Below are 18,715 nucleotides of genomic sequence, written 5' to 3'. Positions count from 1 at the left end.
TGTCCACCAGAGCGTTGTGGAGTTGTTGGATTGTGTATTTGATGAGTTTGATGAGGGAAACCAAGAAATCCCATGAGCCTCCGTAGCGTAGCTCTGAGCAGCTCACGGCTCTGCTCCGCCGTTCTAAAAACAGCTTGCACCGACAATTAAAGGTAACGAACCTACTGCTATGACTATAGGGATTATGGCAATGGGTGAATTTGCCAAAATGTTGAACTATCCCTTTAAATAACTTTTAATTTTAACACATTTGTTCCTTTTTGTTTTTTATAAAGTGCAATTATCCGTTACTGGAGATTTACAATCTATGATTAATACAATCAAACCTCTATAGAAACCAATATTTGTCTGTGGTGGTGATAACATTCCTGTTACTATGTAGTGGTTATGATGATACGGAGGTGTTGGTGGTAACCCTACACGGTGTGAACAGACGGCCTCTGGCTCTGCATTGTTTCAACCTTTAATCCGAGTTGACTAAAACCTGTCTGTGGTGTCGCTGCAGGCGATGCCCTCAAGTTCATCCAGAGAAACGCTTTCACCGAGGCGGCCGGCGCCAGGACGGGCTTTCCCAAAGTGCTGGTGATCATCACAGATGGCACATCTGAGGACGCAGTGGAGAGCTACGCCAAGCAGCTCAGGAGCTCGGGGGTGGAGATCTTTGTCCTCGGTATGCAGCCAGAACAAGTTTATTACATTCCACATCTTACATTTTCCATCCGTATTTAATGCTTTTAACTGCTGTTCACAACAAAAGGCAACCTGCGATGACACAATAATGGAACAAGGTGAAATTCCAACATCATTAACGTTACGAGCGAGTGATAGCAAGTTTTATGTATGTTTACGCACGGTGCTTCGCTGTCAGACTTTCCACAGGGCTGAGGATGGATGGGGGAACAGAAGTGGGCTGTTACCATGGGGATTGAGTGGGCTGGTAGTTAAAAAATAATAACAGCTCATCTTTTTTTTACAGTCAGTGAAAACGTTTTCACTGATAGAAAAAAGCACTTTGTATCCTCCCTAAGGTTCTGCAGGAGGAGCTGGTAACACACACGACGACCAGCCTCGTAAATGTCCACAGCTCTTAGAAAAATAAACTTCAACCTCTGATCATTTTTCTGGAGCTTCTCGAGGGTTTAACTAGATTTTAATGGGATGAGTGCGCTGGGGTTTTCTCCAACCACACAGCAGCTGGACTTCCTCTGAGTTTCAATAGTGTAAAGTATCAGTGCTCAGAGGTGGACGAAGTGTTCAGAGACTTGGTTTCAGTAAAAGTAGCAACATCACAAGGCAAATGTGCACAGTTATTTCAAAATATGAGTAAGATACAAAGGTAATAACTGCAAAAGTGACCATGAAAGTACTCATTATTGATGTATAATATACTGTAGTTGTATTGGCATTGGAAAAACAGAAAGAGAACATCATCTGTAATACTCTACTGATCTCATGGAGGAATTTGGATCAGAGAAGTGATCAGTAAGTCCATCTGTCAGAGGAATGACGTCGTGTGAAAGCTTGAATATTTCCATCCTGAAAGTTGTGGAAAATCCTCAAAAAATGGAACCACTTGAGTAAAGTACCTCCTTACTGAGTACTTCTGAACTGAACCTTGAAGAAGGGTTACAGTCTTCTCCTGGCGAAATGTAACAGAACGATATATGATCGTAAAACCAGACTCCCATCAGCCTCATATCTCCTGCCAACGTTCTCACACTTTCCAGTAGAATAAAAATATGAGAGCTTCTTATATCCTAACATGGAAAACAAATGGTTCACTTTTTGCGTCTTTATAAACTTTTATACACCTGTTATCTCTGAAACACAGTGCTCTGATCTGGCGTATCAGTCATACAGAACATTTTCCATCTTTAAAGTGTTATTTTAAACCTAACTTTGATGTTTGTTTTTTGTCTTGGTCCGTCTCAGGAGTTCAAAAGGCAGAAGAAGCTGAGATGAAGCTAATGGCCTCCACGCCTCACGGAAGCCACATCCTCAATGTCGCCAACTTCGACCAGATCAAGAGCGTGCAGAAAAAGTTCATCACTCAGGTGTGCGCCGGTGTTGACGATCAGCTCAGCTCCCTCGCCAGCGGAGAAGAAGGTGAGATGTGGTGAAAGCTCCAGTTCTATCTGTTATATCTGGTCCTGCTGTGACTTTATATTGGTGAAATCCACTGTAAACCCAGTCTGTCCAAACATAACAGTCTTTAGACCAACGCCTCAAAGCTCCAACCAAAGCTGAGAAACTGACAAGTTACACCTCCAAATGTTTACTCTGGAAACATTTGGACAGAGCGCGGCGCCACAGATTGTTAGGCTAAGCTTCTAGTTTCATATTTAACAGTTATGAAAGTCAAATCTGATTTGTACATTGGAAGATGACGTGGTTGGTCTTTAATAAAACAAAGAAGGAAGTGTATCTATGGAAATCTGATATAGTATGTTTAGGCCATTTCAAATTGTGAATCATCTCATCCTGTAATTCTGATTCTTGCAGTCATTGAGCCGGCCTCTAACCTCCAAGTCCTAGAGGTGTCCTCAAAGTCCTTACGCGTCTCCTGGGACCCCTCCATCGGGGACATTTCTGGGTACAAGCTGCAGCTGATCCCCATGATGGCCGGCGCAAAGCGTCAGGAGCTGTACGTGGGCGTGGCCCAGACCTCCGTGGTGGTCAGAGACCTTTCTCCAGACACACAGTACCAGATCAGTCTGTTTGCCCTGAAGGGTCTGGCACCCAGCGAAGCTGTGGTGGTCACGGAGAAGACTCAGCCAGTTAAAGTGTCACTGGGTGAGTACAGAGTGGTGACTTTTATGGCCAAAAGCCTCTGGATGAAGTGACTGTTTATCATTGCTTGTTTGAAATTCATAGAGCCCAATGAGAGGAAAAGTGACCGCAAACAGACACAGATGTTCTCCAACGAGACAAATATGACCTCATAGAAATGAAGAAGAACCACAAGTAGAGACAAAAAAGGAACTTAAAGAGACACAAACTTTAAGTCTAAGTCTAATCCACCCATTAGACCAGACACAGTATATTATAGCCCTTAAATGACGACCACAGAGTCTTAAGATGGTGTAGAAAACAAAGGGATAAAAACTTTTTTCTTCGCCCATCTAGAATGCTCTCTTGGAGTGGATGTTCAAGCTGACGTCGTGCTCCTGGTCGACGGCTCCTACAGTATCGGTTTGGCCAACTTCGCCAAAGTGAGGGCTTTCCTGGAGGTGCTGGTGAACACCTTTGACATCGGGCGAGACAAAGTTCAGATCAGCTTGGTCCAGTACAGCAGAGACCCCCACACCGAGTTCTACCTGAACACCCACCACGACCTGGCCGCCGTGGTCAAGGCTGTGAGGACTTTCCCCTACAGAGGAGGCTCCACCAACACCGGCAGGGCCATGACCTACGTCAAGGAGAAGATCTTCCAGAACAACAGAGGAGCGCGAGCCAACGTCCCTCGCGTCACCATCCTCATCACCGACGGGAAGTCGTCCGACGCCTTCAGGGACCCGGCCACCAAGCTGAGGAGCGCCGACGTGGAGATCTTCGCGGTTGGCGTTAAGGATGCCGTACGATCTGAGCTGGAGGCCATCGCCAACACGCCTGCAGAGACCCACGTGTACACGGTCGAGGACTTCGATGCCTTCCAGAGAATTTCCAAGGAGCTCACACAGTCCATCTGCCTGAGGATTGAGCAGGAACTACGCAACATCCTTCAGAGACGTAAGTAAGATCACGACGTTACTCCTCTACGCTGACGACACTGTGCTTTGTTTTGTTGATTCATGGCTGTGCATTGTTCAGATTTGTTGTTTCAGTTTCCAAGCTAATGCTATGCTGTGGTTCTGTTGGGGTCATTCCTATGTTCCCACATTTCTAACTTTTGTTGTCACTGAAAATTAGGCCCTATGTTCCCACAGCCTTATGTTCCCACATTTCTAACTTTTGTTGTCACTGAAAATTAGGCCCTATGTTCCCACAGCCCTTTGGTCCCACCATTGGTTGGGTTTAGGCAATGAAGAAAAGAGTTGGTTAAGTTTAGTAAAAAGACCCGGTAGAGGCTAGACAGGCCAGATAGATAGAGTCCAGATATGTAGAGAGAGTCCAGTGGGAACATAGGGCCTAATTTTGAGAAAAACATAAGGCTGTGGGAACATAGGCATGGACCCGTTCTGTTTAGTGGAAATATGATTGAGTTTCTGACTGTTTCTTACCACCTTCTTGAGATGGAACTCATGAACCACCAATGGTCTCCGTATCTTCAAGTTTAAAAATTCGTAGTCACCATGGACTTTGTTCATTTTCTGAAAGACTATGTTATTGGACCTGTTCTTTAGCACCCAACTGTTGAACTCTGCTGTGTTGTGGTGGCCTAAATATTACAGGACAGGGTTTGTGAAAATGAGGTCAATGGTTTTGCTTCTGACTGTCAACAATTGGGTTTTTTTTTAAGGAAAGAAACAGATTTTTAAAGAAGGTTCATGCTTTGGCCCAAATGAGACTCGGCACCATTTGTTTGGTTTACACCACAGTAACCACTCATCTGCAGCAGATTTAAAACATCATGATTGAAGTTTAAATAAAGCAGCTCCGAGTTGACAGTCGTCCATATATTTTTAATTGTTTGTGAAAAGAGTTGGAGCCCTTTTCCACTTTGGTTTGGTTCTGGAGTGGGATTGACTTGGCAGGTTTCACACTAATAGTTGCTTTGGTTAATCTGCGGCACATGCTAGATTGCTATGATTGCAAATGTACCATGGGATGCATCAAAAACAATGAGTGTGTTGCTTTCAGGATGTTTTGCTAGTTTTTATTGTTTTGCTATAGAACTTAACAGGCTAAAAAAAAAATCTGATGTGGGTTTAACACCATCTTAAATAAGTTTGTTGATCGTGTTTCTCAGCTGCCACTAGTTTAAACTACAGTTTCCTCAGCATCAAACATGGAGGATGTTGTAACGTAGTGATGGGTATAATGCAGTATGAGCTGTGGTGACTGTTTTCAATCACTCCAAGGCCTCAGCAAAACAGACTTGGGGGGAAAGAAAATCTAGATTTTTAATTGAAGCACATGTTGTAACTCTACCTGTCAGTTGTTGTTTTGTTCAGTGATCAGAACAACATTTGAACAATTAATTACTACAGCACTCAGATGTAACTCTACCAGCCTTCACTTTGGAGGAGAGAGCTAGAAGAATAGTACAGACAGTTTATCCATACGCACACAATTACTTTCACGCCGCCGTGCCAAGCGCACTCTTTTTTGGGGCCAATCCCTCCTCTTTTACCTCAATGTGTTAAACACATGTCCAGCTTTTGATCATCCAAGGCCAGGGAGAGTTCCTGCATGTGGAAATGTTAGAACTGGGTCAAATAGTGGTTTTTCAGAGATTTCTTTGCATTTGCTAAAACCTGGTTGGAGCTCCAGATGACTCGATTGTTGTTACCACACCAGGATCAAGTCCAGACCAGACCAGACCAGACCAGACCAGACCAGACCAGACTAGACTAGACGGTCTTTCTGTCTGGAGCGTTTGTCCATCACGTATCCATAAACAAAATCTGGACTCTGAGGTGCTTTGTCTTTGTGCTGAAATCATTAGCCAGCCCCCAACATCTGGTAGTCAAGTTTAAACAAGTCAGAAGAGTTACTTGCTAAAAAGCTGCTTCAGCCACGTAAAGCCAGAAATTAATGAGTCTGTGTGAGTTTGCCAGAAGGAGCTCCCAGGTCTGCCAGCATAAAAATCTGACTCATACCAGCTTTGATTGCTGATTATATAATTCTTATATAATAATGACTTTATGTCAACAAAGAGAAGTGAGCAGCTTCCATCCAAGAGCCTCCACAGTGGAGCGTTTCACAGCAGCAGCAGCCGTCCTCACGGTGTGTTTAGACCACGGAGCTGTCAGAGTGTGTGTCTTTGTTAAATGGTGCGTAGGTCATCTCCTCCGACCCCCCGGACTTCTTCATCTGCTGTCGTTCCCTTTTCATCTTTGCGCGAAGCGAAGTAAAAACCACATTTAAAGATGATAAAAGCTCAGCACAGTGAGCCTCGTGGGAGGATTTGTATTTTTCTTACCATCTATCTTACCAGAGCTGATTGCTCATCCAGGTGTCAGACTCGTCAGCCAGCTGCTTTTTAAGGTCATTTGTTCGATGTATGAAGCAGGAAGATAAGCTGCAGACCACAGAGACTGAATGAATCAGACTTTTAGTGCCGGTCTTATGGGAAAATAACGTCTTCGGCAGCAAACTGTGTGTGTGGGCTCTACGATCTGTAACAGACCTGCAAAGATATCACATTTTTGAGTTTAAATGAACATAAGAAGGGTTATTTAATTGGAGGTCTGACTTTGATTCCGCTCTTCGACCATCGATGAGGCAGCAGTTGTGTTCAACTTTTGGTTTCTTGTTGCTGAGGTGCTGCTGAGTTGTTGATTGCTAAATATTTATCCTTATCTAATGTTGGATTGGTCCCTGTTGCCTTCGACTCAGCCATATGTAACATCACAGACGCTCAAACACACAGGGACCTTTTGATGTTCCAACATGAAGGGGGAAAAGAAAGAAGTTAATTAAGCTTCAGAGGTTCATCAGGCCTTTTTGTCTTGCCAGATAAAGTGAGCTAAGTGAAAAGTGAAAACGTGGTGCTATGTACACACCAGAGCCAGTGGTACTACTCTACAGGCTCCATCTGTTTATGCACGGTTGGATTCAAAATCAATGTGACAGGGAGTATTTCAAGGTTTCATTTGATCTGCCTGTGTTTGATTACAGTCACATTTTAATCCTCTTACTTTTCCATTTTTCTCCACAGAGCTTGTCCAACCCAAGGGCCTGACCTTCTCCGACATCGGCCCCCGGAGCTTCATTGTCTCGTGGGAGATCGACGCCGACAACGTCGAGTCCTATCTGGTCAAGTTCAAGCCGGAGCAGGACGCCGACGGCCACTACGTTTCCGTGTCCGTGCCGGGGAACACGCTCACCAGCCTCCTGCCCTACCTCAACCCGCTCACCCGCTACGAAGTCAACGTCTACGCTCAGTACGACAAGGGGGAGAGCTTACCTGTCACCGGCTTTGAGACCACTTCAGAAGGTAGAGACATCTAGACTCAACCTGCTCTATCTGGGTTCCTCTAGGCTGAGCACGCAAACTAAAACCTTTGACGGTAACACTTTACAATAAGTTACACAAAATTAGAGTAGTTACTGAGGAACTAATAAGGAACTAATGAGTAACATATGAGCAGTTACTGAGGAACTAAGGTACATAAGGTACTCATTTTGATGTCTCACTTTACTTTAGGGTACACAAAAAGGGCAACTAATGATCAAGTAATAGTTCTTTCCTTATTAGTTCCTCAGTAATTTGATTTTACTGAAGAACTGACCATTAACTAGAACCATTTACCATTACCATTCCTCAGTAACTACTGTAATTTTGTGTACCTTAGTTCCTTGGTAACTACTTATTAGTTCCTCATTGGTTCTTCACTAGTTCCTCTTTCGTTCCTCATTAGTTCTTCAGTTACTACTCATTAGTTCCTCATTAATTCCTCATTAGTTCCTCAGAAACTACTCTAATTTTGTGTACCTTAGTTCCTCGGTAACTACTCATTAGTTCCTCATTAGTTCCTCAGTAACTACTCATTAGTTCCTCATTAGTTCTTCGGTAGTTCCTCAGTAACTACTCAATACACTACACTGTGTATTGTATTAATTGGATTGAGATGATGTGTGATGATGATGACTAATTGACATGCCCGAAATGAACCAAATAAAATAAATAAATTAGTTCCTCATTAGTTCTTCGGTAGTTCCTCAGTAACTACTCATTAGATCCTCATTAGTTCTTCGGTAGTTCCTCAGTAACTACTCATTAGTTCCTCATTAGTTCTTCATTAGTTCCTCAGTAGTTCTTCATTAGTTCCTCAGTAGTTCCACAGTAACTACTCATTAGTTCTTCATTAGTTCCTCATTAACTACTCATTAGTTCCTCATTAGATCTTCATTAGTTCCTCAATAACTACTCATTAGTTCTTCATTAGTTCCTCATTAGTTCCACAGTAACTACTCATTAGTTCCTCATTAGTTCCTCATTAGATCTTCATTAGTTCCTCAATAACTACTCATTAGTTCTTCATTAGTTCCTCATTAGTTCCACAGTAACTACTCATTAGTTCCTCATTAGATCTTCATTAGTTCCTCAATAACTACTCATTAGTTCCACAGTAACTACTCATTAGTTCCTCATTAGTTCCTCATTAGTTCTTCATTAGTTCCTCAGTAACTACTCTAACTGTGTGTACCTAATGGTAAAGTTTTACCCCTCTGACGTGTTTCAGAGCGAGGCCCGGTGCGAGGCCTGAGCGTATCCGAGGAGACGACGAACAGCTTCAGAGTGTCATGGCAACCGGCTCCGGGAGGCGTCATCCGCTACCTGCTGAGCTACGCCCCCGTCGGGGACGAGAGGTCGCAGCTGGAGACCGCCACCGTCGGCCCGGAGACCACCATCGTGCTCCAGCAGCTTCGGCCCAAAACCACCTACCGGGTCACCGTCACCCCCGACTACCAGTCCGGTCCCGGAGAGCCGCAGCAGACGGACGGCACCACCAAGGAAGGTCAGTGCAGCTTTTAATGAACTCTCTCTAGAGGCCGTGGAGCTGAGCCGACCAGAACACAGATCTCATTCACATCTCCTTCCTGATCTCACTTCCTGACATGGCACTAAACAAACGCTATGACATAAGACCTGCCGTGATGTAGAGCTGTGAACCAAGGGTGTGAAAACCAAACCAAACCGAGATGAAACAGCCAAGAGTTCAAAGGGTTAACACTTAATGATCAACAGATGTTTTAATGAATCAGATCGACACAGCGGTTTGTTTGAAGCTTTGATAGGTGGTGGATCTTTCTCCTCAGTGGCGTGCACAGACTTTTTGAAGGGCAGGGGCGAAAAGGGAAAAAAAAGGGCACATATAACGCGTCCTCGCCACTGAAGAGGGCACATTAGCATACATTTTGGCTCATAGAGGGCACTTTAGCATGCGTTTTTGCCCCCATGAGGACACTTTAGCACACATTTTGGCTCATAGAGGGCACTTTAGCATGCGTTTTGGCTGCCATGGGGGCACTTTAGCACACGTTTTGGCTCCTAGAGGGCACTTTAGCACACGTTTTAGCTCCTAGAGGGCACTTTAGCACACGTTTTGGCTCCTAGAGGGCACTTTAGCACACGTTTTGGCTCCTAGAGGGCACTTTAGCACACGTTTTGGCTCCTAGAGGGCACTTTAGCACGCGTTTTGGCTCCCAGGGGGCACTTTCCCCCCTGTGCACGCCACTGTTTCTCCTACATCAGGTTTTGGGTCTGAAGTCCAGAAAGACGGAGGACCTGGTTAAGTAACGGTTGAGTCAGAGGTTCTGATCCACAGCAGGTGCCTGCAGACGCTGCCTGATCATTTTGTTTGTGCTATGGGATAATAAAAACTATAAAAAGCTAATTGCACGTTTAATCACGAAGACATGGTATGACTAAAACCTTCTGTTTCCGTCGTTTTTATTTTTTTGCGTCATCATCACGAAACACCACGATGGAAATAAATGGGGGCTTTTATTCTTAACATCCTCCAGTGACTGTATTAGTCGGCGGCGGCGGCGGTGCAGCACTTTGGCGCTTTGCTTGTGTTTTAGAAATGGCTTGGGAGTTGCCAGCAGTCCACACATTTTTGACCCCAGTGGAAAGTGAACTCCCAACCCCGCAGTGTTAGTACAACCTGCCACCCATCGCGGCCGGCCGTCAGATCTGTCCTGCCTTACAGGGAAAGGAATGAAAAACAGACGGAAGCACAGAACAGGACGGGCCGGGGAAATAGAAGTGGGTCAAGATGTACTCCAAGGTGATAAACAATGAAGAAGAGGGAAAGTGTGTGTGTAGGGGGGTTTGTGTGTGTGTTAACAACCCTCTAGACTCTGGACAGTGACGTTATGATGAAACCTTTAGTTCAGATTCTTGAAGCGGGATTATCTCATGGAGGATTTTAGATTTTTTAGCTTCAGTCCTTTTCAGGGAGTGATTATACGGACGCAGCTGGAGATAAACAAATTATATACTCCGTCCTTGCTGCCATGGCAACAGCATTTCTAACCAGTGTTGGGAGTGTACACTTCGACTTCGACCCCCCCCCCCCAAAAAAAAACAAAAAACGGTGTAGTTGAAGTGCAGCTGCTTGTCATCTGAGGTGCTTTTATTATTTATTTAACTCCTGTATTTTTGACGGTTTCTAGAAAGAGGCAGGATTAATCCCAGCTTGACAATGTTGTTCCCATTACAATGTTTACTGTGCCATGACTTTACCTCTAAACTATGAATTGATGCAATGCCTTGAGGTTTTTTTTTTTTTTCTTCTTCTTTTTGCATGAATTGCCCTTTTAGCTTCGCTGTCTTTTCCACAAAGTTCTGTGTCCTGTGGATTTAAAAAAAAAAAAGAAAGAAAAAACTGCTCCGATCGCACGGTTACATGAGAATCACTTTACTCTTTATTCCAGTTTTCCTGTCGAGTATTAGAGGGGGAAAAAAAGAAAAGAAAAACTCAAACACACACACAAGAAGTGAATTTAAATCCATGACATTTTCATCAATCAGTGTTGGGATCCAGACGGCTGTCACTGGAGTAATACCTACTGTAGGAAAAACACACACACACACACACACACACACAGGCAGGCAGATGTAACAATAAAGCATTTGACAGTAATAATCAGCAGTAGGCGTTAACACCAGGGAGTGAAGGCAGGCCACATGAGTCACTGCTTTATTTTAACAATTATTTTTTCAAAGGAGGATTGTGTGAACATGCCCTACTTCACTTTCTAGCTTCTTGCCATTATTCATATCCTGGTAGCTGCCCAGCACAAACACACTTTCCTACTGTGGAGCTCCACAGGCTGGGAGTTCAGTTTACTGTCTTGGTCAAGGAAATCGTCTCCGAGAGAGAAAAACAGAAAGTGTGTGTGTCTGTGTGTGTGTGTTTCATCCAGTTTCTATCCAGTCCAGGATGTAATGGCTGATTACGAGGCCACAAGCCCAGTCATGGAATCTCAAGGCCACAGATATGAACTTTTTTTTTTTTGGGCAGGAATATTTGGTTATATAACACACAGCCCCAGTTTTTAGTTTGAGCCTCTGATGGAATAAAACTATACAGCGAGCGACTCCAGGAGTTTGAACCTCAAATACCAGATGATGATAAGTCAGTGTAGAGACAGAAAAAAACTAAAGAAGGACAGAAAATGTGTCACTTCTGGGCTGGCCTCTGTCTTTTGTTTTCATCAGGAAATAAAAGCTGAAAATCGTTTTGTATCTGCAGCAGACAAAATATTTTCTCATCGTCCAGGTGTCGCTGGATGAACTGGATCAATTCTTCAAAACTCTCAGTTTAGGAGCAGAAAGGAGTTCTTTATTTAGCTCCACTGTAAAAGTGGCTCATCACCTCAGCTGCTTGTTTACAGTGACGTGTGTTCTCAACCAATGAGCTGCACCAAAACAGTTCATGTAGCTTAAAACCACACGAGGCCCTGGTTCATTTAGGTTTGAAATGTTTAACCCTCCTGTTGTCCTTCTGTTCCCTTCCTCCATCCTTCCTTCTTTCCTTCCTTTCTCCCTTCCTTCTTTCCACAATCCTTTTTCCCTTCCTTCTTTCCTTCCTTCCTTCCTTCCCTTCGTCCTTACTTCTTCTTCCTTCCTCTTTTGATCCAATCGAACTGGTCTGTTCCCTCTCTCCATCTTTCTTTCCCTTCTTCCTTCCTTGAACAAATCTGTTCTCTCCCTCCATCTTTCTTTCCTTCCCTTTTCCCTTCCTTCTTTCCACATTCCTTTTTGCCTCCCTCCCTTCCTTCCTTCCCTTTTTCCTTCCTTCTTCCCTCCTTTTTGACCCAATTGACCCAATCTGTTCCCTCCCTCCATCTATCTTTCCTTCATTTTCCCCTTCCTTCTTTCTTCTCATCTTTCCCTTTGTCCTTCCTTCCTTCCTCCCTTCTTTCCCTTTGTCCTTCCTGCCTTCCTTCCTTCTATCCCTTCATCTTTCCTTCCTTCTTTCCTTCCTTCCTTCCTTCCTTCGTTCCTTCTTTCCCTTCTTCCTTCCTTGAACAAATCTGTTCTCTTCCTCCATCTTTTTTCCTTCCCCTTTCCCTTCCTTCTTTCCACAATCCTTCTTTCCTCCCTTCCTTCCTTCCCTTTGTCCTTTCTTCTTCCTTCTTTTTTGACCCAATCTGTTCCCTCCCTCCATCTATCTTTCCTTCCTTTTCCCCTTCCTTCTTTCCTCCCATCTTTCCCTTTGTCCTTCCTTCCTTGACCCAGGAGGACAACAGGAGGGTTAAATATGAGGCTGAGAATTATGGTCGAGGTTTTCCAAATGACTGGATCTAATTTTAGACCTTTTAATATAAGTGATGCATGTGTTTAGCAGAAAGATACGGTGAGTAAATACACACATCCCGCTGGCGGTGGGTTGATTTCCGTCTGTGCAGCTCATGCTGAGGTGTAAAACAAACAGTCATCTAAAGCTGGACGTCGTTCCTCCGTCGGCTCTGGCTCCGGGCCACGGCACACTGATCCTCCATGATTAAGTGATTATGTTTTTCACTTCTTTTTTCTCTATTATGACTTAGTGGCTAACAAAAAAAAGCCCAACCACAGCTAATGTTTGAGGTTTTTCCCTTTAATTGCTGTGACTAAATCCTGGACGGAGACCAAATCATCAGAAGCCGCTCTGAAAACAAACCAGGCAGGCAAACACTTTCATACTCGGTCTGTGTTTGAACACGACTTTTCTTTTTCACTGCAGAGCAGAAATGTTAGAAGTGATTCTAAGTTTGAACAGTCGGGAGGTCGAGATTATTGTTCCAGGAGAGGAATAATAAACAAAGAGAAGGAGAGAGGGAAGAGGAGGCTCAGTCTGCATGGGTCCATCGTCCTCATCAGGATCGGTTTATCTGAGCTCATGCTTTTGCATCAGTAGGTCAGGACACACGCTGGGCTTTGATGACAGCAGGAGGTCTCTGCTGGATCAAGACAATACACCACACCTGAGCCTGAAGGGATAGTTCAGTTTGTCTTTAGTACAAATGGCCTCTGAGTATAACATCTGTCTGAATCAGCTGTGACTCCAAACGGCTGATAGGTGTAGAGGAATGAGTAGGCTAGTTCCAGATAAACTGCCTTTTTTTCAGACCAGTTGATGCCCATAAAAAAAAAAAAGTGCACATGGCAAACACTGAAATAGGTCGGTGTATTATTTTAAGATGGGATTTCTTGTTGGCGATGGAAATCTGCTCTTAGTTTGGGTCAGAGGCGCCACTGAGCTTCCCTGGGGGCTGACATTGGTCCATATCAGTGACAGCATGATGTTGCCAATGGCTGTGTATGCACAATGTTTTTGTACAGTATGAATTGCGTACTAGAAGTTTGTGCTGCCAACGCCGCCAATGTTAATTCCTTCCATCAGCAGTAGAATAATGCATTTGTTGTCCGACGCTAACATCGATACCAACGTTGTTCTGTCCAAACTGTGGTTTGTTTGGACACAACTTCTTCTTTCTACACTGTAGATGGAAACTGAAGACATCAAAACTATGAAGGAACACATAAGGAATGATGTAGTGAACAAAAAAGTGTTTCACAAAGCAGAATATGTTTTGTATTTTATACATTTTAGATTTTTTGAAGTATCCACCTTTTGCTTTATGCCCGGTACACACTGTGTGATTTTGGGCCGTCGCAGACGAAAGACGACCATTGTAGGAGAATTGTGGCAAAATCTTTGGTCGTGGCTCTAAATCGGCCGTCTTATGTCGCACTGTGAGACAGGTTCTAGGACGGCCGTCTTCAGCGTCTTGCGACCAAAGACAATTAAACCTGCAATTAAATTCTGATGGTGGGATAAGGATGAGCAATGATTTTCATGTAAATAGTCATTCAATAAAAAAAAAAAAAAAGAATAGTTCATGTTGTCTAGTCTGGAAAAGTGTAACTGTTCCCTTTTACTGTCGCAGAAGATCATCATACAATCTGCACACGTCAAACTTGACGTTGTACCAAAGATTATTAGATCCATGTCGCATAGTGTGTCATGCAATAGTCTTATAAAAGTGCTGAAATCGCACAGTATAGAGAGGCCATTGAACACAGCTTTTGGACACTCTTGATTCAGTCATCAGCTTCATGAGGTCGTCACCTGGAACGGTTTCTGTTTTCCAACAGTCTTGATGGAGTTCCCAGAGGAGCTGAGACCTTGTCGTTGTTTTACCCTCAGCATCTCAGCTGGGTTTAGGTCAGGCGACAGATAACACTCTTGTATTAATTAACACTTTTGTGTTTACAATATAACTCCCTATGTGTTCCTTCATAGTTTTGAAGTCTCCAGTTTGAATCTACAATGTAGAAAGTGATTAAAATAAAGAAAAAACCATTGGATGAGAAGGTGTGTCCATGGACAGGAGGAACGGAACAGATTGGGTCAATTAGATCAAAAGAGGAAGGAAGAAGAAGTCAGGGCGAAGGGAACGAAGGAACGAGGGACAGAAGGAAGGGAAAAAGGAAGGAAAGAAAAATGGAGGGAAGGAACAGATTAGGTCAAGGAAGGAAGGAAGGAAGGGGAAAAGGATTGTGGAAGAAGGAAGGGAGAAAGGAAGGAAAGAAGGAAGGATGGACAGGAGGAAGGGAACAGATTGGGTCAATTTGACCAAGAAGGACAATGGTGTATTATTGTGAGATGGGACTTGTTGTAGTTAGGGGTCCACAGCCGTTTTGTCTCCTGTATCTCCTTGTGTCCAGCTCTATGCGCTGGTTGTGAGAGCAGAGAGCAGCTGTCTTCTGCAGATATCACAGTGAAGCGTCCCTGTAGTGCAGCACGGCGATGGTGGACGGAGCAGACAGACTGAGGCTCGGAGGTAAAGATGAGAAACAGCAAGACCGGACAGGAATGTAACCCAGCTGAGAGCAGAGCAGGGCTGGGAGGTTAGGAGGGAAGACTGACTCATTCCTGTCTCCGTCTCCGTCGTCCTCCCTGTTTATGTCTTTGTTTCATCCTGCCTCTCCTCCTCCTGTGTCTCTGCGTTTCACCTCCCATTCCGTTTCTCTTTGTCTCTTCTTATTAGCGTCTGTCTTTCTCCATCTGTTTCTTCTTTTTCTGCGTCTCTCTTTCCATTCCCCTCGCTCTTGTTCTGTCTCTCTTCGTTGCTTCATGTTATTCTCCTTCTCGTCTCTCTCTTTTCTTTCCACCTTGTGAGGGCTTGCCTGGAATTTCTCCTTCTCTTGTCCACAGTCTTACCTCCTTCTCCTCCTCCCTTCGGTAGCTTCGGTGCAATCCCGACGCTTCGGGTTGTCGTGTCGGTATACGACGTGGTGGATTTGTTCCGCCGTGTTGCATTCAGGGTCTGCGCGGCCTGCAGACATCCCTGGTGTTGGCTCGTATCACCGGCAGCTGGCAGCAGCCTCCTCATTACCTTTGTTTCCCTGACACGCAGAGTTTAAAACCTGCTCTGATGGGCTCTGATACTGTACCGCAGTAAAAACCCAGTGAGCTCACTCCTTTTCTCGCTGTAAAAACTGATTGTACAGTAAGAGCTCACATTAAACCTCAGTGGGGTCTCATTTGTGCGCGAAACATTTCCGTTTTATGGGAGCTAAAATGGAAAACTCCACTCGGTGCCAAAAGCAGCAGGTTACAACAGTGTTTTCTGTGATATTTCAAATCTAATTCAGGTCATTTCCCCCCAAAACTACTGTGTAAGTGCTGCACACGCACTTGTGTTTTCATTTCGCTCCTAATTTGTTCAAACATCGGCGCAGCAGAGTTGTATGACATTTGGTCCGTTTGGTTCATTTGTTTGGGGCGTAAACTCGTCCACAGCTGATTCACAAAGCAGCAGCAGCTGCGTTTGGCTTCCATCGCTCAGTCCTTCACTTTTAACACCGGTTTGGACGATCCCCAAAGAAAATGACATGAAACAGGTTCTTCCTGATTGTAGGTCCGGTTTGTAGCGTGACGCTGCTGTGGGATGGAAAACCTTACAGAGCTGAACATGTGAGGAATCACAGAAGAGGAGATTAGACTGGAGCAGGGAGGTTATATAATCCATCCTCGACACTGAAACCAAGAAGTTGTCAGATGAAACTGGCGTCGATGCATCGGAGGAAGGTTTTCCAGACAACCCAAAAATACTGCACAGTAGGTCGTTGATCTTAAAACCAGGAGCGCTCCTAGATCATCCAGAGCTGTGGCTATAAATCAGCTTTCCTTGATTGAAGTCTTTATTCCGGACGTGGGCAAACTGAGGCCATATGTGGCCCATTGTCAAATATTGGTACAAAATTGTCCAAATTATAGGATGGGTGACCAACAACAAAACAAAGCTCCTACTGAAACTAAACGTAAATTGAATGTAAGTTCTTTTTAACTTGTAAGTAATTGGCTTTTACATGTTATTAAAGGAGACATACTGTATTCTGTCCCTTTTCCACAAATTAAAATAGTTCCCAGGTGTCTTAAAGACATGTCTGTGACATGCTTTGGTCTAAATACCCCAAATATCAATAAAGATCATCACAGTTCTTTTCATCCTCTCTAAACAGCTCTGTTCAGAACAGCTGGTTTCAGTGCCTGCCCCTTTAAATGCAAATGAGCCACTGCTTGCCCCGCCCCTTCTACCGGTACCAGGTAGGGGTGGGGTTATGCAAATTGGAAAACTAGTTACATCACTGGAAGACAACTGAGGGAACAGCTCATAAAGCGTCATGGATTTAAACCTAGGGAGCCTGAAAATTACAGATTCTTTTGTCAATTCCCACATTTTGGAGGCCAGAAGGCAAGACAAACACCCAAATATATGATAAAGAACCTTTAAAAAGTGATATTTCCATAATACGTCCCCTTTAATATTTCACTTTCCATCCATCTGATACCGGCCCGACCTGGCCGTCAAATTCTTAAAACTCATTGTGGCTCTGAGCCCAAAAAGTTTGCCCACTTACATCCCAGACCTCGGACTTATGTCCCGTCAAAGTTATAGGGGTGTGTGTTGGCAAGAGTCTGGTGATAGGTTACGTATCATGATACAGGGGCTATGATACGATATATCGCAGCATATTGCCATTCTTTCCCCTTGGTTAGCCAACGCTTGAGCATTCGATGAGTCACAGACTTTTACTCTCGCAAGATCTCGTTGTCAACGGCTGAATGATGCTGCCAACCATCAGTCAGAGTTTTAAATGGACCAAAAACCATCCCAAAAAAATCGATACAGTGCTTTTGAATATTGATACAGTATTGCGAAACGAATCGTATGAATATTTTCTTACACCTCTAGTGGTCAAAGTGGTGAAGCTTCCACCTGTGTTGGTTTTCCAGAACCTTCTCCAGAGGTTCAGGTTCGTTGACGAGCTCTTTGTTTCCAGCTCGGTCTGAAAATCTGCTGCAGAGTTTGGCTGCGAACAAACTTCCCTCTGGCCGACAGCAGATACCAACTCAGTTTCTGAACTCCCAGTGATTGTCATTTGTCCAAAAAATAAATTAAAATCTCCTCAGTTGTCACATGAAAGCGATAAAGTTGAGTCTTGTGCCACAGCGGCTGGCTGTGAAGAAGAAAATGTTCTCTCTAACATCAGTATTAGTGCTGATATTAATCATCAGTCAGGACTGGATCGGTGCAAACAGCTTTAACTCAACAGAAAGAGATCCATCATCGTCTCAGATCCTGGAGCTCATTGGTGCACATTAGAAATGACACATAGTTGATCTGCTCCGTGACCTTCACCCTCCTTTAACCAGCTCTGGCAGCTCACAGAGCCAGACACCGTGTGTGTGTGTGTGTGTGTGTGCAGCATCGCTCACACTGCCACTGTCAGAGAGGTTTTACTTTCCTCTCCGTCTGGGCCACCCGTAAGAAAACCTCCGCTCAGCCAGTCGCTCGCTCTCGCTCTCCGTCTCTCTGAAATGCAACAAGGTGCCCCGAGCGTCTCGACGGTAGATGGAACATGTCGCTGAGCCAAGTTTATACAAAGTCAGAAGCCAAAGAGACTTTTCCACTGAGGCTGAGAGGTTTCAGCAGCAGCAGCAGCAGCAGCAGGGAGTCCCACAGCCAGGCTCCTCCTCCTCCTCCTCCTCCTCCTCCTCCTCCTCCTCCTCCTCCTCCTGCTGGAAGTCCTCACCTGTCACACAGCAGCAGCAACTCGACTCGACCGAACTTATAAAACCTGTAAGAAAACACCTGTCGATGGAGCAGGTTGTTATTCATGTCTGTTTCTCTAGAGTCACTCAGGTTTAACTCAACTTATCAGGAGATTAAAGGGACAATGAGGAGTTTCTCCATCGGCAGAACGAAAAATTCCGCGACAATAAAAACGTCTCATATTAATGTGGATGAATCTACGTTACCACTTGTTAATGGGCCCATTTTCGATAAATATATCGTTTTGTCTCTATGGTTATTTTGTTATTATTAGTGGTGGTGGAAATGCTGGGTGAGCCGACCAGCGATTATTTCGCTATATTTCGGTTTCGGGGCGAATACATGAGGGACATTACGGAGCCGCCGAATTGGATGTTTTTTGGTGTGTCTTTTTGTTACGAAGACAGTTGGTATCCATTTGCAACCGTTATATGGACATGCACTGCTACGCCGAGACCCCCTGTAACTCAGAGAAGCCACGGAG

At 44.4% G+C, this 18,715-nt stretch overlaps 1 protein-coding gene across 1 annotated transcript in view; it reads left to right on the top strand.

Moving 5' to 3' along the window:
* The window catches only part of col12a1b (collagen, type XII, alpha 1b), a 173,210-nt gene that overhangs the window by 12,594 nt on the left and 141,901 nt on the right, over positions 1-18,715 (top strand). Inside the window, exons 7-12 of the mRNA XM_085770776.1 lie at positions 506-670; positions 1,933-2,106; positions 2,503-2,793; positions 3,127-3,729; positions 6,824-7,102; positions 8,352-8,627. Of these exons, the coding sequence (XP_085626902.1) occupies positions 506-670; positions 1,933-2,106; positions 2,503-2,793; positions 3,127-3,729; positions 6,824-7,102; positions 8,352-8,627 (1,788 nt within the window). The remainder of the gene's footprint in view (positions 1-505; positions 671-1,932; positions 2,107-2,502; positions 2,794-3,126; positions 3,730-6,823; positions 7,103-8,351; positions 8,628-18,715) is intronic.

This window comes from Trachurus japonicus, chromosome 24, assembly GCF_045865225.1.
Source record: "Trachurus japonicus isolate A0001 chromosome 24, Traja_1.0".
NCBI classification, from domain to species: Eukaryota; Metazoa; Chordata; class Actinopteri; order Carangiformes; family Carangidae; genus Trachurus; species Trachurus japonicus.
The sequence above is the reverse complement of the archived record's forward strand: the minus strand, read 5'-3'. Positions and strand labels throughout refer to the sequence as shown.